Source organism: Leucopleurus acutus (assembly GCF_964270905.1).
Source record: "Leucopleurus acutus genome assembly, chromosome: 7".
NCBI classification, from domain to species: domain Eukaryota; kingdom Metazoa; phylum Chordata; class Mammalia; order Artiodactyla; family Delphinidae; genus Leucopleurus; species Leucopleurus acutus.
The window spans coordinates 31903295-31927938 of NC_139150.1; the positions used below are offsets into that span (position 1 = coordinate 31903295).

The window sequence follows — 24644 nt, forward strand, 5'->3', positions numbered from 1 at the left end:
CAGTAGTTCACATGTACAGACAATATAAAGACATGCCCCATGCCACATGCCACATGAGGGGCACTGAGAAAATGTTCTGAGAGTTCAGAGAGAACTCAGTTCTACCTTTGGCAGAAATGGGATAGAATCAGGAATGGCTTTCTAAAAGAGGCATTTCAGTCCTGAAAAGGGATAAAAGAGAAAGAGAAGTACTAATGGAAATAGGGAATTAAGAGGAGGGGACAGTGCATTTATGTTGAGCATTGAAGGTACTGGAACTGGACTTGGAGATAAGGGACCAATTTGAGTTGGTGACTGAGATTGTTGACCTCGTTGAAGTTGCCAGGCTAGAGCAGAGAAGTCCAAAGACAGAACCATGGAAGAGTAGTTGCAATTAATGTGTTGGGAAAGAAAAAATGTGAGCACAAGAGATAAAAAGTGAGGAAGAAGAAATTCTAAATCAGTTTGCTAAAACATCATTGTGATGCCAGGAGCTGGGGGTAAGAGAGATGGGAAGTGACTGCTAATGACTCTGGATTTCTTTTAGGAGTGATGAAATGTTCTGGAATTAGATAGTGTTGATGCTTGCAACCTTGTGAATATAATAAAACCCACCAAATTGTACACTTCAAAATGCTGCATTTTATGGTATTTGAATTAGTCATCTCTTGCTTTCTGCCGGGAATTGATTCCCAGACCCCCACGGATATCAAAATCCTCGGCTGCTCAAGTCCCTTACAGTTGGCCCTCCAGTATTTTTGGGTTCCACATCTATGGATTCAACCAACTCGTGGATCCTGTGGATATGGAAGGCCGACTATATATCTCAATTAACAAAAAAAGGTGAACTTGATGAAAAGCTTAATCATTTATCCTATGTGTGAGTGCAACAGTCTTAAACATGGAGACAGGAACCAGAAGAAAACTCTTATCCTATAAAATAGGTTCCAGTTTCAGCTTTTTTAGGGTAAGGACATGTGTGCTTTCTCCTGAGGCAGTTCCTAAGTTATAGAGAGATAAGCAAAAGAATTGTTAATGGAAATGATTTTATTATGGGGCCCTTTCTGGACTTTTTTTATGAGTCAGAACTTAGCATTTGTCAGAGAGAATAAATGATCAAAATATGCTGTCTACTTATCACATTTCTCTTGTATTCTCCAATAACAATAATAAAAATTTTTTAAGTAACAAAAATTTCAAGATGTTTTTGTGTATGTATACATACAAGGTATATAAACATACACATATATAGTGGCAAGTATTTGTTAATAATGTTGATAAATTGTGTATTGGTTGAAAACTGGCTATGTTATGGGGTTTTTGTCTTTTGTTCTGAATCACACTTTTCAGCTTTTGGTAGGTCTCATGTAAGTGGAGTGGGTTTTGCAATAAACCTTAGAATAAGCATAAGTTTGCAAGTCAGTTAGATTTATTTATTGCTGGTACACTCAGTTTTTCAGTGTTATCCGTGAAGACTGTTTATCCTCTCGTAAAATCAACATCTTGAAAAAGAATCAGCATAGTTCCTCCTTTGGTCAACTCACGTTTTAAATGTCATGGCTTCATCCAATACTAGCTAACAGGTCAGCCTGGTGGTTACTTTAAGGCAGGTCAGCATCTACAGTACAGCAGGACATGTGAGTCCTCTGAGTGCTTGGATACTTAAGGTGGAGGGCATGCGTTCCTTCTTCCATTAAGGCATTTATTGACACCATTGGATCTCTTTCCTGGGATGTTGCAGCTGTTGCATGTTATGTGGGCTGGGTTTAAAATTGTTCCTACCTAGAAAATAGCTAGAGCTGAATGGAGAGGCCTGATAATTCTCACTGAATACTTCTCTATACAGGAATTGACAGAAGAAGGACTGCCTTTTCTCATACTCTTCCACATGAAAGAAGATACAGAGAGTTTAGAAATATTCCAGAATGAAGTAGCCCGACAATTAATAAGTGAAAAAGGTAGACAGATTAAGGTGTTTGTTTATATCCTTCCTTTCTCTATTTTTGTACCTTCTCCCTTTTCCATTACATTAATACAGAAACATATTTGGGTTAAAAACTTAACAAATTATTTTAACTCTGCTCAACTCCTGAATTTACATTGAAAACATGGGGATGGGAGGCGTCAGTAGAGATAATATGAAGCAATAGCTTTAAAAAAGAAAACAAACAAACCCTGACTCTTTTAGCTCTCTAAAATCAAACAGCATGAAAAGTGGGGTCATGGGTGGACAGTGTTAGTTTTAGGCACTTTCTTCCAGCACCTTGATACCTCTCTGGTCCTTTTCTAATAGTCCCAAAAATACTGCTGAGAGAACTTACACAGTCAGATTAACATTTACTATATTTCCAAGTGAAAGAAAGTTGAGTAGTTCTCTGCAGACTTCTCCAAAGCATCAAAAAGGAATTTGAGGTATCACCAGCTTTCCCTCTGTAGTTAGAGAAGAAAGTCAAACAAAATAAACTGAAGGCTTTGTATAGAGCCATGCCCATATTAGTCACTCTAAATATTTTTGGGGTTGAATTGGATTAAAAATCGACCAGTAGGGACTTGAAGGGCATCCTTGATGAAATGAAGATGATCCTATGAGAACAGATCATATGTCAGTTTCTGGAACTTGTTCCCCAGACCTGGGTAATCTGCAGAGCAAATGATTACCCACTTAAAGAAAATTTAAAAATTCACTATAGCATTTGAATTTGGGTTGAGTTCCTATAATTTTTAAGGAAATTATACTCTCTGCCCTAAGAATTAAGATCCTACCTTTTTAAAGTGTTGTAATATTTAGGCTTTAGTTTTTGTGGTCTACATTACTCTAAAGCATGTTGGGTTTTTTTAGTATGTCACTTTTTATGAACTTGCAAATTTATGAGAATACGCTGCGTGAGCGCTGACTGTTATGCTAGACAGAAATGTCTTAGCTGATTGCATGTCCTCTTCCTCTTTTGACCCTCAAAAGAATATTCTAATCTACCTCTCCAAATTCTATTTCTTTTAAAGGTACCATAAACTTTTTACATGCTGACTGTGACAAATTTAGACATCCTCTTCTGCATATACAGAAGACTCCAGCAGATTGCCCTGTAATAGCTATTGACAGCTTTAGGCATATGTATGTGTTTGGAGACTTCAGGGATGTATTGTAAGTATTCATTTTGGTTTTTTAAAATTACTGATATATGTCTCAAAAATGAACTTAAAATAATTGTCTGAATATTTTAAATAACCCTATGTTGAAATGCTTTGTTATTCAAAAGGAAGAGGTTTTTTTTTTCACTCCAGATTATAGTAGAATTGACTGTGGGGAATTCCCTGATGGTCCAGCAGTTAGGACTTGGTGCTTTCACTGGTCGGGGAACTAAGATCCTGCAAGCTGAGCAGTGTGGTAAAAAAAAAAAAAAAAAAAAAAGAAAATGTTAACTGACTATGAGAATTATGATATATCCCTATAGAAATGCCAGCATTAGATGATCCTAAATGCTTGGGAATTAATCTCTGAAAGAAAATTTTTGACCTATGAGAAATTCGTTTTGAATTGAGTTTGGTCTTTGTCAGCACATCAAGGAAAGTGGGTTAATCCTAGGTAGGTTAAAGGAAATGGGTAATATTGCTGCTTATTTGTGACTGTGTCTACCGAGAACATTAGTGGTGTTTAAGACCCAGAAGATGGCTGTGACAAGGCATTTGTAAGGGCATACAGCTAGGGACCTTTCCAAGAACGGATATGCTCCCTGACTCTATTCTCACCTTTCCACAGTATTAATAAACATATAAACCTTGTAACTACCACAGATATTAAATTTTTATCAGCTTTCTGAGATGTTAAATACAGTGATTAAAAATGGAAATGTTTCTTCATATATGAAAAATTTAAGCAATACAGGTATTAATTCAAACTAGACCTTTTCTTTTCAAAATTCATTTAAATAACCTCTTTTTTAATGTCCAAAGATTAAATTTCACAGTTAGAGGGTGATTTGAAGTCCTATTGCAGGATGAATTACCTCATTCATTTCTAAATATTTTAATAGAGATGTGGTTCTTTGATAGAAGATTCTCAGTCCTCATATAGAGGAGGCCTACATTTGAGTCCTACCTCGGTCAAATCACTTAACTTCTCTGTTCTTGTTTCTTTACACTTAAAATATGGTTGGTGGTACAGCCTCCCTAATGGGATTGTTACAGAAATTAACAAGATGATGGCTGTGTTATGAACCTTAAAGTACTTACAGATACTGTTTTTATTTTACCTGTACTCAAAAGAATACCACTTAGCATATTAACTCATTGAAAATTTATCCGGGTCTTCTATACGACAGTTGTATAACATAAACCAAGTCATATAAAAACTAATGGTTTAGGGCTTCCCTGGTGGTGCAGTGGTTGGGAGTCTGCCTGCCGATGCAGGGGACACGGGTTCGTGCCCCGGTCCGGGAGGATCCCGTGTGCCGCGGAGCGGCTGGGCCCGTGAGCCATGGCCGCTGAGCCTGCACGTCTGGAGCCTGTGCTCTGCGGCGGGAGGGGTCGCGACAGTGAGAGGCCCACGTACCGCAAAAAAAACAAAAAACAAAAAACAAAAAAATCCCAACGGTTTAAAGTTTACTAAGACTGGATCCCTGCCCTCAAAGAACTCACAACCAGGTAGAAAAAGAAGACAAGCTGGGTAACAGGCAGTTGTTTTATAATGTGATAAGTGCTCTGACAGAGTTCAGCAGAAGGGGCACCTGATTCAAGATTTCTGGAGATGTTAATGCCTAAGGTAGGACCTAAAGTTCTCTAGAAGTTTTTCATGGAAGTGAGAAGGAGACAGGGCTTGGAGAAAGGTGATGTTGGTAGAAACAAGTTCAGAGTCTCTTGGCTGAATATGAGTGAACAGCAGGGGTGTCGCTGAGGGATGCGGTCAAGAGAAGTAAATAGGAGCTTGTTCATGAAAGCCCCTACATGCTGTGTTAAGGAAGTTTGATCCTGAAAACTATGAAGAGCCAATGAAGGATTTTAATCAGGGGATTGTTTTTTTAAAGATCACTCTGAATGCAAACTGGAGAATAGATTAGAGGGAGTCAAAATAGGATCTAGGAGGCTGTTCAGTAATCCAGGCAAGAGTTGATGGTAGATACTTAAATGAATGAATTTCCAAAATTCTGGCAGTAGCACTAAGTAAAGCTAGAGAGAAGCAGGATTCTTGAGACTTTTTTTTAGGTGGAATAGGAGGACTTGTGGGGGAGGGGCGAGGCTAGCCCTGATGGCCAGGACTCTGATTTGGACAACTAACTGGGTTGTGATGCCACTAAGTGAGCTGGGAACTTAGTGGAGGAGCAGCCTTGTGGTAAAGATGACGAGTTCCTTTTCTTGGCATATTGAATTTGAGGTGCTTGTGGGCTACAAAGGAGAAGAGTGTCCAGAAAGGAGTTTATATGGCTCTGGGATTCAACAGTGAGATAAGGGCTGGGTCTTGAACACATGGGGATGTAGTTGAAGTTACTGAAACAGATGAGATGACCTAGAACGGGGTTGAAAGTGGAACCCTGATGAATACCAACATTTAAGGAGAGGATAGAAGAAGGAACATGTGCAGAAGACCGAAGAGGGGGAGGAATCAAAGAAGTGAAAGAAAAAACAGAAAAGAGTAATATGGTAATTGCGGGAGGAGCACTTCTAGCAGGAAGGAATGCTCAACCAGAAGATAAGGATGGAGCATCTGTTAGATTTGACCCTCAAAAGGCTGTATTGCAATGAATTGAAGAGTGTTTGGTAAGGAAATGAAGATTTGACATGAAGATTCTTGCAAGAAGCTAGCCTCTAAAGGGAAAGAAAAATAGGGAGATAGCTCCAGAGAGACGTAGGGTGAAGTAAAGTTTCAGCTTTTCTTCCCCCCACTCCCCTTAGGGTAACAAGAAACTAAATATGATTAAATGCTTGTTGGGACAGAATCAAATGGATTTATTGAAGAGATAGGGAAAAGAGGAGTTCACTGATAAAGCAAAGTCGTAAGGAGCACAGAGGGAATGAGGGGCAAAGGAAAGGAAATAACCTACCCTCCCTAGTGAGAAAGAGAAGGAAGGGTGCATCATTTCTTTGGGTTTTTTGGGGTTTATGGTGTTAGCGACAGCAGCAGAAAACTGCTGAGGATCCTGGCTGATTCTTGTTTTTAACTGTGGCTAAGGAAGCAAGATCATTTGCTGAGTGAGGAGCTGGGGGATAGTTTGAGAGGGCAGGACTGTGCTGGATTTAAAAAGGAAGAGTAGTTGTTCCCAGAAATCCACCATAAAGATCCAGATCTCCCTAAAATCCGGCATTTATTTGGATAAAAATTGGAACTCATACAGTCCGCTTAGCAACTGTGTGAGCGTTGACTGTTGTGCTAGACAGAAATGTCTTAGCTGATTGCATGTCCTTTTCCTCTTACTTCATTGGCTTGCCTCCAGAGGCTGCAGGCTCAAGATAAAAGAACAAACTTTTTAGGAGAGGGGGCAGCTGTTCTAGTGGTTGAGTTCGCTGCAAGAGCTTCCAGGCAGTGACTGTGCTTGGCATTAAAATGCTGCCCTATTCATGGGTCATTTGCATAAAGTCTTATCAGGCCATTTCCCTACCTTTGGTAGTGGATAAATCTTGGGTTGATTATTTACTTCTTCCTTTCACTGGAAATTTACAGCCCTAATTATGAAGTCTCAAATTAGCGGAAGTCAATAGGATGTTGACTCAGGTTAGGTTTACCAACCAGCAACCAAACTATGCCCAACTTTGGCTTTTATTCCTAGGAATGTTGTTACACGTGAAGGGAAACCTGTGACGAATTCCATCTTGGCTATCTTAAGTTTTTTCCTCCAGTTCTGAAGTCGGGTTTAAAACACTCTAGCACTTCCAATCCCATCTTGGTGTCTGTTTCTTAGACTATCCAAACTAAGGTAAATGGTCAATTCTTTATCACATGACCCAGTCCCCCTATCCTCCAACCATAGTTCACTGGACCAAGAGATGGGCACTTGACCAAGAAAAGCTAATTTATCAGCTGGCAGCATTCTGCTTGTGCCCTGGTGCCAAAAGACACTGAGTCAATAAGATTCCCCAAAGAAATATGGAAATGGGAAATGATCCTCTCCCATCCTGCAAGCGGTTAGTCCTGTGAGCAGGGACGAAGATAAGAGAAGTGACTGTATTTGAAGCTCTGAAACAAATTACTTCTTTAATTTCTCCCTTAGGTGCCTGATTTCCCCTCCTAGGCACTATTTCCTCTAATATTTTTTTAATTGTAAAGAGGCATATGCTGTGTGAGCTACAAACTGAGCCTATGTGAATAGATAAGTGTTAAAAATCAAAACATGCAGCAAAGTGAATCAGACACATTTAATGGCTTGTGTAATTGTCATTGTGCTGCGTGGTAATTAAGGCTTAAATGATCAACAGTTTCCATAAATTAGTGTAATTACTATTACTTCTGCTTAGTAGCACGGCATTTCTGGGGTTAAGTGGGGGACGTATGGTTGTGGTAAGGAGAGACAAAGCAGATTTATGCTGCAGTTTCCTCCCAAGCTAGAGGCAGGCACTGTAGCATGGTGGGGGCAGGGCGAGGTGCTAACCAGTGTTGTATTCATCTCTTCTTGCAGAGAAAATGAGGGTTAGGGAGGTAAGGTAACCAGCAAGGCCGCACAACTAATTAGTGGCAGGGCTAGGAATCATGTCAGAGTATACTGAACCCCCAAATCCCAAGCTCATAACACTTGATACCAAAGCAGTTACATTTTCAGTATATATAAAAGCAGTGTAAGTGTGAATGTGAAAGATGTTTGAAGAGACAGTATTGCTAGTACCGGAAACTAAATCACAGATCTCTAAATCCTTAGTTTTTTTCTATAGATTGACCAGATTGGTCTCTTGCCAAATGTAAAGGAAAAACTTTTATATGGAGATGGGAATGGGGGGAAGTTTTGAAGCCCAAGAGCACATGAGGGTAGGTCTAGGAAATGTTCTCCAGTCCCGAGAGAAGACAATAGATGATGGGGTCTGGTATAAGACTGTGGAAGGGCTTTCTAGAGAATCTTACCTTCTAAAAAACTGTGGCCTGCAAATACCCTACCATCTGTTCCTTTGCTTAAGGGTTCTTTTGTAAGCTGCCACTGGAGCCCCAGTGATGGGAAAAAGCAGCAGGACAGACTTCAGGTCACTCCTAGGAAAATTAACAGGCTACTCTAATGCTAATGAGTTCCCCAACTCTGGGCTCTAGGTCATTTCTTCCAAATCACTAAATCACTGAGAATTATGATCGTAATTCCTTGAAGTACTCAGGTGAGGGTGGTTGTGGTGAGCTGAGACGAGACTGAAACTACAGGGGTGGGGTATCTCCCTAATTCAGCAATTTGCTTGTCTGCCACGATGAACTCTAGCCTGTCTCGTTGAACTTAGAGGGAACCAACCAGGAACTGAATGAAATGGTAAAGCACTTGGAGGGACAGGTAAGAGAAATGTTTAGAATCAGGTCACCGTTAAGTTCCCCTTTAACCCTGAGAATCTGGTTTTGTTCTTCATTGTCTAGGGGGTTCTTTTTTTTTTTTTTTACCCAAATCAGGCTTTTCTTGATTGAAAAAAAAATGGTGCCGAGAAATCTTTTTTTTATTATGTTCTTTTTTTAAATTTTTAAATTTTATTTTTTATACAGCAGGTTCTTATTAGTCATCAGTTTTATACACATCAGTGTATACATGTCAATCCCAATCGCCCAATTCATCACACCACCACCCCCCACCCCCGCCGCCGCCGCTTTCCCCCCTTGGTGTCCATACGTTTGTTCTCTACATCTGTGTCTCAACTTCTGCCCTGCAAACCAGTTCATGAGAAATCTTTTTAAAAGGCAAACCTTATTTAGTTTTTATTATCTCTTGTTATACTAACTGCTTTGTAATGGCATTAGTAGATGTTCATCCAGTGCTTTGCTTTTAGTTTCATCTGCTTATTACAAGATTAAGAGTTTGACTACTTTGAATGTATATATCTGGAATATATCCTAATATTTATCAACTACCCATCTGCCCTATTCCCCACCTCTCCTATTTATCTGTATACTTTTGATTCTCTGAATGTGTCTCTCCTGTCAACCACTGGGCAATATACACAGTGGTCCAGGTCCCTAAACACCATTTTTATGTTCATATACCGTACTTATCGTACAACTGATACTGATACGTAGTATTTGTAAGTACTTTTTATTTTACAAATCATTCCAGTATATTTTACCTTATTTGGTCCTGCCAGCAAAATAGACATCAAACACTGACAGAGCCAGGCACTGTACCAGCCTTTATACTTTTGTATGTGTTTTCAGTTAATCTGTAACAAACTTAGAAGATAGGTATTATTTCCACTTTTACAATACAGAAGTTAAGCTCTGAGAGATTTATAAACTTTACTGAAGTGGAGTCACTATAGAGGCGATATAGCATAGTGGTTAGGTGCACAAGAGACTAGATCCAGACTGCTTAGATTTAAATCCCAGTCTGTTACCTATTAGTTATATCATCCTGGGCAATTTCTTACCACCTCTATGCCTCTGTTTGCTCATCGGTAAAATAGGAATAATAATAGCATCTACTTAATAGGGTTGTTGTGAGCATTAAATGAATGTATATATCTATGGCTCTTAGAACAGTGATACATGGTCAGTGCTCTTAGAAGGCTAGCTATGATTATTATAGGCAATAATATATTTGGATTCAAATCCAAGTCTGTTAGACTATAAAAACAATAGTTAAGTTAAATAAAGCAGTTGTTCTCATTTTACATATCAGAAAGCTGAAGCTCAAAGACGTTAAGTAACTTAAATGGCAAGATACAGTGTTTTTACACTGTAATACATTGAATGAGTTCAAACTACATTATTGTATGAGTCAAAAAGTAGAAAACAATATTAGGAAATTGAATCCAGCAGTGTATGAAAGAATAATAATATATCACAACCAAATGGGCTTTATCCCAAGTGTGCAAGGCTCATTCAGCCTTCAAAAATCAATGAGAGTAATTCAGCATATACTGATTACATCAACATATGCAAGAAGCATTTGACAAAATTCAATATCCATCATGACAAAGATGCTTAACAAACTAGGAATATATGGAAACTTCCTCAATCTGATAAAGGACATTTACAAAGAACCTACTGCTAATACATATTTAATGGTGAAAGACTGAATGCTTTCCCCTTAAGATCAGGAACCAGGCAAAGATGTCTACTCTCTTTGTATGTGTGTGTTAAGTATATCATTTGTTCCTTATTTCTGATTATAGAAATTTTATCTTCTTTGTGGATAATTCTTAAAGTTGATAAAATGCCAAAGAATAAATTAAAAATCACCCATAAATCCACAAGAGATCTATACATGTGTTATAAAATTAGAGCTATGCTATTTTATGAATTTTCTTTTTATCCACATAAACATCTTCCCATGTCATTAATATTTTTCTGTTATTTCTAATGGTCAGATAGCTTGCCTTTGAATGGATTGTTTCATGATTTGTCTAAATAACCCCTGTTGTTTGAAATCCAGGTTTTTCCCATGAAAAAATAAATAACACTGCTAGTAATGGGACTTTACCTGATTCATCCTCATTAACATTCTTATAGTTTTGGGTGCTGTGGAACACTTTGAGTTCTGTGACACCATCATGATTTTCCCTTGTTTTCCCGTTGTTTTTTGGTGCTTTCATTGTCTTTTACTGATTGTGCTTGTCTTTCACCCTTTGTAATAATGATCATAGTACTGTGCTGTCTAATATGATAGTTACTAGCCCTATATGAATACTTAAGTTTACATTAATTAAAATGATATAAATTAAAAGTCAGTTTCTCAGGCACTCTAAACCCATTTGAGGTGCTCAGTGGCGACATGCGGGTAGTGGTTCCTGTATTTGACAGCATAGATATACAATATTTTTCCGTCTTCACACAAGTGCTCCAACCTTCTCTCTGGATAGCAGCTTCTTCTGCTGCTGTGCTGTAACTTCTGCATGGATGTGGTTTTTTTTCTTTTTAATTTATTTATTTAGTTTTGGCTGCATTGGGTCTTCGTTGCTGTGCGTGGCCTTTCTTTTTAGTTGCAGTGAGCGGGAGCTACTTTTCATTGCTGTGCACGGGCCTCATTGCAGTGGCCTCTCTCGTCTTGGAGCACTGGCTCTAGGCGCGCGGGCTCTGGAGCGCAGGCTCAGTAGTTGTGGTGCATGGGCCTAGCTGCTCTGCAGCATGTGGGATCTTCCTGGACCAGGGCTCGAACCCGTGTCCCCTGCATTGGCAGGCGGATTCCTAACTACTGTGCCACCAGGGAGGCCCCATGGATGTGGTTCTGATTTATCATGACAGGACTTAGCATGAACTCTATATGATTTTATAACTCTTTGACTTCGTAACTCTATATGACTTTGTAACTCTAATCAAATCATCTGTGTTCCTTATATCTCTTAGTTCACATCCTCCAGGATCTGATTGGCTCAACATACATAGATTGGTTCCCTCTCCACTCCAAATTATATGTCCCCTCACTTTTTTTTCCAGCTTTATTGAGGTATAACTGACAAAATTGCATATATTTAAGATATATTTTGATATATGTATACATTGTGAAATAATTACCACAGTCAAGTTCATTAACCTATCACCTCCCGTAGTTACGTTTTTTTTTTTTTTTTGGTGAGAACAATTAAGGTCTATTCTCTTAGCACATTTCAAATATACAATGCAATATTAGTACTATAGTCACCATGCTGTACATTAGATCTCCAGAACTTACTCATCTTGCATAACTGAAACTTTGTATCCTTTGACCAACACTTTTCCATGTCTCCCACCCACTCAGTCCTTGGTGCCCACCAGTCTGTCCTCTGCTCCTGTGAGTTGTTTTTTCATATTTCACTTAGCATAATGTCATTCAGGTTCATCCATGTTGTCAAAAATGACAGGATTTCCTTCTTTGTTAAAGCTGAATAACATTGCATTGTGTGTGTGTGTGTGTGTGTGTGTGTATATAAACCTTACCCATATTTTCCTTATCCATTCATTGATTGATGGTCACTAGGTTATTTCTCTATCTTGGATGTTGTGAATAATGCTGAAATGAACATGACAGTGCAGATATCTCAAGATACTGATTTCATTTCCTTTGCGTATACACTCAGAAGTGGGATTGTTGGGTCATAAGGTAGATATATTTTTATTTTTTGAGGAACCTCCATACTGTTTGCCATAATGGCCTTACCAGTTTACATTACCATGAACAGCATACAACGGCTCTCTCTTCTCCATATTCTTGCCAACACTTATTATCTTTTGTCTTTTTGATAATAACCATTCTAACAGGTGTGAGTTTTGTAAAATCATTGTGCATTTTGCAAATCATTGTGGTTTTTGATTTGCATTTCCCTGATGCCTAGTGATGTTGAATACCTTTTCATGTACCCATTAGCCCTTCATATATTGTCTTTTGAGAAATGTCTCTTCATGTTCTCTGCCCATTTTTAAATTAGGCTTTTGTTTTCTTGCTATTGAGTTGTGTTAGTTCCTCATGTTTTTGGATACTAAACCCTTACCATGTATATGATTTGCATATATTTTCTCTCATTCTGTAGGTTGTCTGTTCACTCTGTTGTTTCCTTTGCTGTGCAGAAGCTTTTTTGTTTGATACAATTGCATTGTCTTTGCTGTTTTTTTTTTTTTTTTTTTTTTTTTGGCGGTACATGGGCCTCTCACTGTTGTGGCCTCTCCCGTTGCGGAGCACAGGCTCCAGACGTGCAGGCTCAGCGGCCATGGCTCACGGGCCCAGCTGCTCCACGGCATGTGGGATTTTCCCGGACCGGGGCACGAACCTGTGTCCTCTGCATCGGCAGGCGGACTCTCAACCACTGCACCACCAGTGAAGCCCTATCTTTGCTTTTATTGCCTGTGCTTTTTGGGGTCATATCCAAAAAGTCATTGCCCAGACCAATGTCAAGAAACTTTATGCCTATGTTTTCTTCTAGGAGTTTTACAGTTTCAGGTCTCACATTTAAGTCCTTAATCCATTTTGAATTGATTTTGTATATGGTGTGAGAGAGATACACAAAATAAAATTGGGTAAGGGTCCAGTTTTATTCCTCTTCATGTGATTCACAGCACCATTTATTTAAAAAACTACTCTTTCTTGGGCTTCCCTGGTGGCACAGTGGTTAAGAATCCACCTGCCAGGCTTCCCTGGTGGCGTAGTGGTTGAGAGTCCGCCTGCCGATGCAGGGGACATGGGTTCATGCCCCGGTCCGGGAGGATCCCACGTGCCGCAGAGCGGCTGAGTCCGTGGGCCATGGCCACTGGGACTGTGCGTACGGAGCCTGTGCTCCACAACGGGAGAAGCCACAGCAGTGAGAGGCCTGCGTACCGCAAAAAAAAAAAAAAAAAAAAAGAGTCCACCTGCCAATGCAGGGGACACGGGTTCAAGCCCTGGTCCGGGAAGATCCCACATGCCTTGGAGCAACTAAGCCCTTATACCACAACTACGGCGTCTGTGCTCTAGAGCCCGTGAGCCACAACTACTGAAGCCTGCGTGCCTAGAGCCTGTGCTCCGCAACAAGAGAAGCTACCGCAATGAGAAGCCTGCGCACTGCAACAAAGAGTAGCCCCCACTCGCCACAACCAGAGAAAAGCCTGCATGCAGCAATGAAGACCCAACACAGCCAAAAATAAATTAAATAAATAAATTAAAATAAAAACTACCCTTTCCTCATTGTGTATTCTTGGTACCTTTGTGGAAGATCAGTTGACTATGAATGTCTGGATTTACTTCTGGGCTCTCTATTCTGTTCCAATGATCTATGTGTTTGTTTTTATAATAGTACCATATTGTTTTGATTACTACAGCTTTGTAGTATATGCTGAAATCAGGTAGTGTGATGGTTCCATCTTTGTTGTTCTTGCTCAAGATTGATTTGGCTATTCAGGGTCTTTTGTGGTTACATATGAATTTCAGGATTGTTTTTTCTATTTCTGTGAAAAATACCATTGGGATTTGGTAGGGATTGTGTTGAATCTGTAGATTGCTTTAGGTAGTATGGACATTTTAACAATATTAAATCTTCCAGTTCATGAACACAGGGTATCTTTCCATTTATTTATGTCATTTTTCATCAGTGTTTTATAGTTTTGAGTGTACAGATATCTTATCTCCTTGGCTAAATTTCTTCCTAAGTATTTTCTTGTTTTTGATAAATATGCCCACTTCCACTAGTTCTATTTAATGTCATACTGGAAGTCCTAGCAAGTACAATAAGACAAGAAAATAAATAAAAGGTGTTCAGACTGGAAAGAAACTATCTTTCTTTGTAGATGACATGATTATGTATGTAAAAACTCCCAATGAATTCACAAAACAGCTTCTAGAACTGATAAGTGCTTTTAGCAGAATACAAGGTCAACTTTTAAAAAATCACTTTTATTTCTATACACTAACAGAGAACAGTTGGAAACCATTAAACTTTTGAAGTATCATTTATAATAGCTCCAAAGGAAAAAAATTTTAAAGAACTATTTAGGTATAAGTCTAACACAATATGTACAGGATCTATATGCTGAAAACTACAAAATGCTGATGAAAGAAATCAAAGATGACCAAAAGAAATGAAGAAACATACTGTGTGCATGGATTGGAAGACTCAGTACTGTTAAGATATCAATTCTCCCCAAACTGACCTATAGATTTAATGCAGTCTAAATCAAAATCTGAGCTAGATTTATTGTAGATACAGAAAAGCTGATTCTAAAATTTATATGGCAAGGTAAAACTGGAATACCAAAAGCACTATTGAAAAAGAAACAAAGTTGGAAGACTCATACTACCCAATTTTAAGATACACTGTAAGCTAAAATAATCACGGCAGTGTAATATCAGTGAAAAAGTAGGTACATAGAGCTGTGGGACAGAAAAGAGAATCTAGAAATAGACACACAAATATAGTAATTGATTTGTTTTTAAAGGTGCAAAGACAATTCAGTGGAGAAGGATAATCTTTTCAATAAATGGTGCTGGACCACCAGAACACGTTCATACCAAAAAAGAAATTAAGTCAGAATTGATCACAGACCAAAATTGAAAGGTAAAACTCTTACAAGTAAATGTAGGAGAAACTCTTCATGACCTGGTGTTAGACAACGAGTTCTTAGATAGAACACCATCCATAGAAGAAAACAATTGATAAACTGGCCTTCATGGTGTTAAGAACTTTTGCTCCACAAAAGATACTGTTAGAATATAAAGAAGATATATGAATGACAAATAAGCACATGAAAAATTGCTCAACATCATTATTCATTATAGAAATGCAAATTAAAACCAGAATGAGATCCCATTATACATCTTTCAGAATGGCTAAATTAAAATGCTGATAATACTAGGTGTTCATGAGGATATGGAGCAAATGGAACTCTCATACATTGCTGGTGGGACTGCAAAATGATACAGCCACTCTGGAAGACAATTTGTCATTTCCTTAAAAAGTCAAACATACACCACCCATGTAATCCAGTATTTTTCCTATAGAAATAAACTTACGTTCACACAAAAACCTGTGCACAAATGTTTGTGGTAGCATTGTTCACAATCATCAAAATCTAGAAAGAACCCAAAGTCCTTCAGTGGGTGAATGGATAAACTAGTTGTGGTATATCCACTCAGTGGAATTCTATTCAATAAATAAAAGAACAAACATTTTTATGCGTGCAGCAAAATGGTTAAATCTCAAATGTAGTATGTTAAGTAAAAGAAGCCAGTCTCCTGATTATATGCTGTATGATTCCATGTCCGTGACATTCTGGAAAAGGCAAATTATGGGAACAGAGAACAGATCAGCAGGAGTTAAGGGGAAGAGGAAGATATGAGTTAAAAAAAAAAAAAAAGGGTGTTGGTTCTGTATCCTATTTGGAGGTGGTAACAAGATGCTATAAGCCTATGTTAAAACTCATACAACTTAAGCCCCCCAAATGAATTCTACTCTATGTAAATTTTTTAAAATAATAAAAATACTTCTCACCTTGTATGCATTTGTCAAAGCTCGTTTAAATGAAACACTTAACATGTTTTGTGCATTTCACTGTATAAATTTTGCATCACCTAAAAATAAATACTGTAAACAAAAAAGTAAGTGGAGGATGGGAGAGAAACACTTAGGTGTTCTGATTAGAAAAAGTATACCTTAAAGTGTGAAAATATAATTGAATTTATTACAGCAAGGGTCCATTTATTCTCCTTTTTTAACGGATAACCATGTTGTTTTCTTGACAATATATTGTTTATTCACTGATTGTTACCTAATGATGGATAATTTCTAGCCACAAGCTAGATAAGAGTTCTTTTGTAATCTGTTTTCTGCCACATCAATTCAGATTCATCCTATCTCTCGTCTTTGCTTTTTGCTCACAATTCTCTCATATGTTGACAAGGGGAAAAAACTCAAGCTGGGGAAAAATCTGTTTTGAGTGTACTCTATGAATTTGTTACACTTAAGATCTAATTATAAATTATTGCTCGACTAGCAGAAGCAATTCACACTGTATTGGTTGTGATCATCTTTGAACGTTGTAAAATAACAAATTAGCAGGGGCTTTATCTTAAACATTATAGATTCTTTGCAGTTCTTTGAATTGAATGGATATATTTTAGCACTTTCCTGTGGGTGACAGTAGATGATGTCAGATTAAATTTAAATTGATATCCTCTCAATGTTTATCTCTAGTGCATATGCAATTTCTTCTGTACCAGAGAACCTTTCAGAGGCATTCTGTCAATACAGCTACCTGACAGTCATTTGTATTTGTAAACTGTGCATTTGGCACCTGCTGGCCTCTGTTGCACTGGAGCTAGTGGGGAGCCAAAATGGGTGTACAATGAAGTTATTGGCTGTTACATCTCAGTGGGAGTTATTGAAGAGAAGAAACAGCACTTGCAGGACCTCAGGAGAGGATAAAAAGAAAAAGAAACTGGTAATATTAACACAAGCCAGGTATGCTACCAAAAAAGTAGTGATTTAAAAAGTCAGTTCTATTGAAGGAATTAAAGTGTTTGTGGACCTGCATTTTAATTCTTGTAATGGATATGAAAAACAAAGTGTTTCTATTTAAAAATATAATGAATTTTAATTGATCTCAGTAGAGGACAATTCATATGAGCAGAAATATAAATTAAAACAATGGAAAAAATGCTTAATTTCTGAAGAGATGGAAATTAAAATGCTGGTGTCTTTTACTTATCAAATTAGTGAAACAAATTTTAATAATAAACAAAGACAGATGTGCTGACAAGACTTCAGAGAACAAACAGGTAGACAAGTAGCAGTAAATATCGATGTTTTGTGCCTATAATTTGCCCACACTTTGTTTAAAGTTCTTATTCTTTAACTTATTACTCCTACTTTATCAGATACAACTCGAGGAAACAATTATGAAGAAAAAACGGCTGATATATAAATCTGCTTAGCTTTATATTGGTCTGTTTTGCTACAGTGCATGTTTCTGTACTGCAGATTTGCTCATTACAATGATTGGGAATTATGGGAATGATGTCAAGTGTATAGTGAGTTGTGTTGGTTCATGTTATATTCCTCAGAATAGTATGAAGCCACCAAAGAAACCTTTTTCACCATAAAAGACAATGCCTTAGTGGTATATGAAGACATTAAAAAAAAGGCCACTTTCATGGCCTTGAGAAGTGCTTTGCTTTTCAGTGTTAAGCTGTGAACACTGTGAAACTGCCTGTGTGGTTGAAGAAGTTGTGAAGAAATTTCCTCCTCTGTTTAAGAAAAACATGAAAAAGCTACACCCTGGTTTAGATTATTTTGATAAAGTTGGTTGTGCTGGCAGTGAATGCCCTCAAGGACCTACATACATCTCAGAAGAGGACTGCTAAGCTCCAGGTTAAGGTTACATAGGGCCACCTGGCTGACACAGGGCTCAAATGCTGGAGGAGGCTGAAGGGTGCCAATATTTTTGCTCTAGGCTCTTAGTAGTACTCTGGTTACAAAGCTACATAGTTTTAAGTGGTTAGTCCCTAACACTATTTTTCCCTTGAGCCCCTATTATTTTTAGTGTAATTCTGCAGAACATAAAGTTTTGCAGTTATATATATTAAGGAAAATATATTAATGCCCAACAGTAAGGGAGTAAGTCTTAGGACAGCATCTTGATAGACTCTGATGCATCTGTTACAGTAAGCATAGAAAAATGTCTATAAAACAAATGCAAGCATTAGAAGGCAAAATTGAGTATCTACATACCATGATTACAACTGTGTCAAAATGTTTGACATGTACCTGGCCTGTTTGTTAATAGTTATGGTAGGATGGTGGAATTGTAGGTAAGTTTTTTTAAAAATTGTTTTTAATGTTGTGAAGTTGGTAAAATAGATATAAGTCCATTTAAATAATTTAAGCTAAATTTTTATTTTACTTTGGTTTTAGAATTCCTGGAAAACTCAAGCAGTTCGTATTTGACTTACATTCTGGAAAACTACACAGAGAATTCCATCATGGTCCTGACCCAACTGATACAGCCCCAGGACAGGTAGGACTCTTGTTTGTTTTTCAGTGGGAACTCTTTCTTTTTCAATTAGTCTTGAGGAGACTCTGAAGCTCTTGCATAGGCTTGAGTTTCTGCCCCGAATGTCTTTGTAAAGTAATTCTGAACAAACTCTAGATAATATACAAATTATGTTCCTTTAAAAAATTTTAAACCTTCAGAAAAGTTGCAAGAATATTACAATATAGTTTCTTGATCATAAAAATGAAGGTTGTCTGAGTAAGTCCTTTGTGGAAAATGGCTATGAGAGGGTTAAATACAGTTGGCTTCATACAGAAGTAGGAGGTAGGGATTAGAAGCAGGTAATTAGTGAAGAAATCAGTGGATTCCATTAATTGTTCAAGCCTTCCTCTGTGGCTGATTGACCATACTATAAAGAAAATAATGATTTGATATCCTAAGAGCCCTCATAATGCTCAATGCTCAATGCTCAGTATTCATAATGCTCAAAACTTACAGTTTAATGCAGCTTTTCCATTTGAGATTTAGAGTGCTGGACAACTTTTTATCAGCACAACTTTATATTTGCTTGATATATAGATATATATTTTTTAACCTGAGAATTTCTGTTACAAGTAACTTTCTAAACTTCTGTATAAGTTCTGCTTAAATATTCCTAAATTTGCATTTTGATGCATTATTGATTTATATCACGTCTATTACCATTATACTGAGAGGGAAGATGATATATACCAAAACTCTTATTGCCTATGCCCAGAACTTCAATCCACTATTTTGTCCAAAGAACCACCACATGTAAAAGAAAAATAAAAACTAAGTGAATTTTTCTTTAAGAGTCAAATTAAGTTCAGCGTTAAGAGTTCCTTTTAGGAATCTGATGACATGCTTTTTCCTTGAAATCTGAGGTCAGATTTTCTTTGATAATTAAGCAACTACAGATGCAGGAAAACTTTGTTGGCAGTATCCCAAAGTAGGCCTGCTTAGTATTTTATCAGATTAAGAAAAGATGTAGCTTGCTATTATTATATTATCCTGATTTGTTTCAGCGTCTCCATTAGACACTGAACTCGTTGTATTTATTCATCTTTGCATACTAATACATAGTTGGCACCAAATACATGTTCGTTTCATAGTAATATAGCTTCAGCTTAAACATCTCAGCAAAAAAATAATATATTAGGGAAGGGGAACATGACTAATAAGGGAAGTTTGTGGACACACTGCTTCCGATTATAATGGGAATGTGCTTTTTATATACACACACACACACACACATATATATATATCATGTACTATTATATGTACTATGTGCCTATGTAAACTACAGGAAATACTAAAACAATGATAATCATGTTTGTTCTTGAGGAGCTCATGGTGTAGAGATAGGCTACACTGTCTTTTCTCTGAAATTATTGGAAGTCACTCATATTTCCACTGTATATTTTTATGTACTGTTGGTGTACAAGTAAAATACTACAGAAATTAATTTCTTGCAGTATTGAAGTGTTTTTCTTCCTTACGTCAACTGAGTTTTGATAATTGCTGGCATCCAGGTCTCTATCTTCAGAGTAGGTGCCTTTAATAATCTCAGCAGTCATTTGTAAGAGGGAAGGGTTCTGGCTAACTTAGGGTTATGCTGCCTCTACAGAATATTCTAGGAAAGCAACCAGGCGTCAGGTATTTTGTTTCTCCACCACACCTCAGAACTGTCATCAGGTTCATGGTTCATGGCTCTGTGGCAGCCCTGCCTTGGAGAAGCTGAGTTAAGGGCATCTGAAACGGGGAAAGCAAGATTTCGAACTTAACTCTTGTCTTTGGTACATAGTAGCTATATTTTATTGATTATTAAGCAAATAATTAAAGGGCAGTTACTATTCATCTAATACTCTTAAAATATTATAACTGTAAAATATACTGATGTAAAAATGTTTTATTCTTTCCCTTGTAGGAAGTCCAAGATGTAGCAAGCAGTCCACCTGAGAGCTCCTTCCAGAAACTAGCACCCAGTGAATATAGGTATACTTTATTGAGGGATCGAGATGAGCTTTAAAAACTTGGAAAAACAATTTGCAAGCCTTTCAAACAGCAGCATCAACTTACATGGTGGAAATAGTAAACCTATATTTTCATAATTCTATGTGTATTTTTATTTTGAATAAACTGAAAGAAGTTTTGGGCTTTTAATTTTTTTTTCTCCCTGACTCAAAATGTATTGTCATTTAATACAGCCTCTTTTAAAAAATCTGCTAGGGTTAAAAAATAAATAAAAATCAGAGGCCTATCTTTACTTTAAATCTGAGGTCTATCTTTGCTTTACATCTGTCTTGTAAAATTTTTATAAATCAAGTGAAAGGTGACATTGCCAGAAATATACCATTAACTTGCACTACTAGGTTAGGGAGGACTTAGAGATGTTTCTTGTGTAGTATGTGCTTTTCTTTCTTTTCTTTATATATGATCACCTCTGTTGGTTATTTTAGTTATCACATTTCTCAAAGCTAAGGGGGTACGTATTCTGGATACTTGGGGGGGGAATAAATTAAAATTTTTACACTGTGTACTGTGTTTTACTGATCGGTTGGATGTTGCTTATGAAAATTCCATAGTGGGTTTTTTTTGGATTCTTAATGTGTAACTTAAACATACTATGAAGAGGAGGAGAGCCATAAGCCAGAACATTTGGCAGGAACTGTCCTTATGAATTAAGAAAAAGAAAATGAAAAGTGTTATTAAATTTCTATGTGTTTGTCTAACAAAGTGTCATATGGATGGCATTTAAAACTTTGAATTATACCTAAATCTGGGAAAAGGAGATACTAGTGGAACAGATTACCAATATTGAACTAGATGACTTTTAAGGCTCCTCCTATCACGATACTTAAATTTCCAAAGAGAAAAACCAGCAGAGAAAATGTATTTCAGTAATTCTAACCTTCTTCTATCTTGTAGTCTTGTTCTAGTTGTATAGACCAAAAATGAAGACAATAAGGCACATAGGTTGTTTTGTTTTGCTTTTTCCATTGTAAAATTGTTAGAGGACCCTACGCCCTATAGATTCCCTGATCTCCTAGGCCTGCGGTGTAGTCAAATGGGTCCCTGTGCCAGGCCTCAGTACTGCCAGGGAACAAAACCAGAGGGAGAGGACCCTCAAGTGTCATATCAGGAAGCCCAATGCCAGAGGACAGGTTCAAAATTGGCTTTCCTCTGGGCCTGGGTTGGTGCTATAGGCCAAGAGTCATTTTATACTTGGAGTCTAAGTCAATCCCAGTTTGGGGAAAGATTATTTTTAAGCTTAAAAGGCTGACATGTGCCATTATATGTAGTATGTAATATATGTAACATCTTCCAATTCTTTTAAAATAAATATTTATAATAAATATTTAATGATTGTTATTTTTAAAAATCAGCCTAAAATTCTTAGTTATGCATGACTTACCCATCATTTCATTTAGAATAATAAATGTTAACAAGGTAGTAAGGGGCATGTTTAGTAGAAGATGCTAGAAAAGCAGGACAGAGCTTCCTAAAGGTTGGGCCTTAGTTCTGTTCTCTTCATTGCTTTTAATCATTAACTTTGAAATCAGAGCTACAGTCTTCAGGTCAGAAGATGGACCAAATGTGAGGTGGTCAGAATGAAAATTTACAAACATTAAACTAGCACACAAAACCAAAAGCACCTGCAGTTGACTGGAATAAATTTGTAATCCTGTAATTGGCTTTTAAAAAATAGTAAACAAAAGATAACACTTAAGAATTGTGTTGCACAGAATTGGTTTTAGAGTAGTTATTATGATAAAGGCCTCAAGGAGCACATGTTCAATGTGATCTAATATAACTGAGTGCCTGTTAAAAAGTGAGTGGATCTGAAACTTTATTTAGCATTCATGCATATGGGGACTTAAGCTCTAGCCCTGCCACTATCATCACTGTCTTCTCTAGAGTGTGAAGCCACTGAGGACAAGGATACTGAATTGTATGCCTATGTCTCCAGTGCCTAGCATTTCTGGACACTTAGTAGTCATCATCATATGTTTATTGAATGAATGAGATATGCACTGACCTTGGGTAATTTTGTATCCCTGAAAGGCTCAGCACTCATGAGGACTTGGTGCCCAATTTCATAAAAAGTTAACAAGCTCAAGTGCGAAACAGCAAAATGCACTAGATAAAATAAGTTCTGCCACAGGACTAGTGCAGGGTCGGGTGGGGAGAAGGCCTGTGGCTAGGGCAGTGAGAAAGAAAGTTGGAGCTGATTGTGCAGGGCCTTGTATGCCAAGCTAAGGAAGGGGTTTTTACTGTATCTTATAGCCAGTAGAGATCCAGCAACAAATTTAAGCAGGCAAGTATGTTCATATTTAAGTTTGAGAAAGAACACTGTAGCAGCAAGTCTAGGTTATGATTAAATTGAGTCCAGTAGAGGAGGGATAACGGCCAGAACTAAGACAGTGACAGCAGAGATGGAGAGGAACAAATACAAGAGATTCCATAGGGATTTGTCATCAGTTGGATGTAAAGAGAGAACTTCCAGGAATCTAGAACTCACAATTTAGACGTCTTCCCCTCTGAACCATGCACGAATCAGAGAATATTACAGGTGGAAGTCTTCTAATTTTATCCAATCTACTCCAGGCCTCAGGCTCCTTAGCCGTGAAGAGAAGGGATGCTAGACTAGACTGAAGAACATAGTCGAGTTGCAAAACCAAAATTAGACTGCTTGTCAGCCCACTACCTTTTCCCGTTTTTCAAAAAGTGTTACAGTAGTGAGGGGGACCATAAAAGGATGAAAACTTACTTTAGATGAAATTCTGAACCTTTTTTAAGTTAAATGGTCCTAGAGAGGAAGACAGACAATGGGCATCTAAAGCATCTCATGGAGAGCTCTTTGATGAAGTCAATTTGTCAAGATCACATATAAAAGAAGGAAAAACTGGCATGATAAAGCCCAAAAAGAGCAAAGTGAAATATAAAAATCAGTGTTTGAAATGTTAAAGCTCAGAATGAGCTTAAATTTTAAAAAAAATTCAGAAAATGCTGAAGTTGCCAAGAAAGAATTAAAAACCTGAATCGGCAAAAAGAATACAAAAGGAGTATATTGGATTAACAATCTGGAAAAGCAGAATAATTCAATGTTTTGTTTTGTTTTTCTCTGACAAGGAGGTCTAGTCTGCATGGACCAAAAAAATGACATAAGCAAAACTGCAAAAATGAGAAGTAAAAATCTTGTCACCTTGAATAGTTTTAGGATTCTTAGGCCCAAAATTCAGTATCGCAGAGAGCTGCTGGATGTTGCAAATGCTCTGTTAGCAACTGTTGGGAATTTCTGAGACACCATGGAGATTATAAAGTAACAGAAGACTAGAAATGGACAAATAGTATTCCAGTTTTCAAAATCGTTAAAGGGCTTTTGCTGTTTTCTAAATAAAATATGAACCAAACTGAAATGTTAGTAGTCTATATTTGGGGGAATGATTTAAATAACTGTAAAGAATAATCAGTTTTTAAGCCCAATATTTAAGGACCCTGAAGACAGTAAGTTGTTTTAGGACTTAAATTGTTTTATGCTGATTATAACTGTTTTATGTGTTCATTAAACAGGTTGGATAGGACTGCTGCTTGGCAACTGTTTTTTAGCTGTGTTTGAATTTTTGTATGTATTTCCAAGTAATAAAACTATATTTATAAAATATTTCTATATTTGAGACTTTTTACTAATTCAATTTGTCATAAATATGAACATTCAGAATCCAGATGACCAGAGTCGCAAGATTTTCCAGTTTTAAAGTTATTTTTTAGATTATTTAATAGTACATGACTCAGAATGGGAAGCTATATGAATCCATGTGCAGATAACTCAAACCTAGCCTTTAGCTGAAGCGTCAAAGGTCCCTCTTGCACAGCACACTGGGGAAGGGCTGGCCTGCCCTTAGAGAATAGGTTTTGGAGTCACTGGAAGAGGAAAAGTGCAGCTTACAAATTGCTTCTCTAAAATGCTCCCTTTATTCCCTCTCCCCTACCTTGCCTAGTAAATTCCTTCTGTCCATCCTTCAATGCCCAGGATGAATTATCACCACTTGTGGTCCCACAGCCCTTTATTTATATGTTTTAGAATACCCAGTCTAATAGAAAATTGGAA

The 24644-nt window shown here is 37.4% G+C and overlaps 1 protein-coding gene across 2 annotated transcripts in view; it reads left to right on the forward strand.

Moving 5' to 3' along the window:
- ERP44 (endoplasmic reticulum protein 44) overlaps positions 1 to 22582 on the forward strand; it is a 91004-nt gene extending 68422 nt beyond the window's left edge. Inside the window, exons 9-12 of one of the 2 annotated variants that reach the window (XM_082843201.1) lie at positions 1826 to 1937; positions 2980 to 3121; positions 18433 to 18535; positions 20460 to 22582. In XM_082843201.1, the coding sequence (XP_082699327.1) occupies positions 1826 to 1937; positions 2980 to 3121; positions 18433 to 18535; positions 20460 to 20561 (459 nt within the window). In that variant the 3' untranslated portion in view covers positions 20562 to 22582. The remainder of the gene's footprint in view (positions 1 to 1825; positions 1938 to 2979; positions 3122 to 18432; positions 18536 to 20459) is intronic. The other variant, XM_082843200.1, reaches the window with a different exon arrangement.
- Positions 22583 to 24644: the final 2062 nt, after the last annotated feature.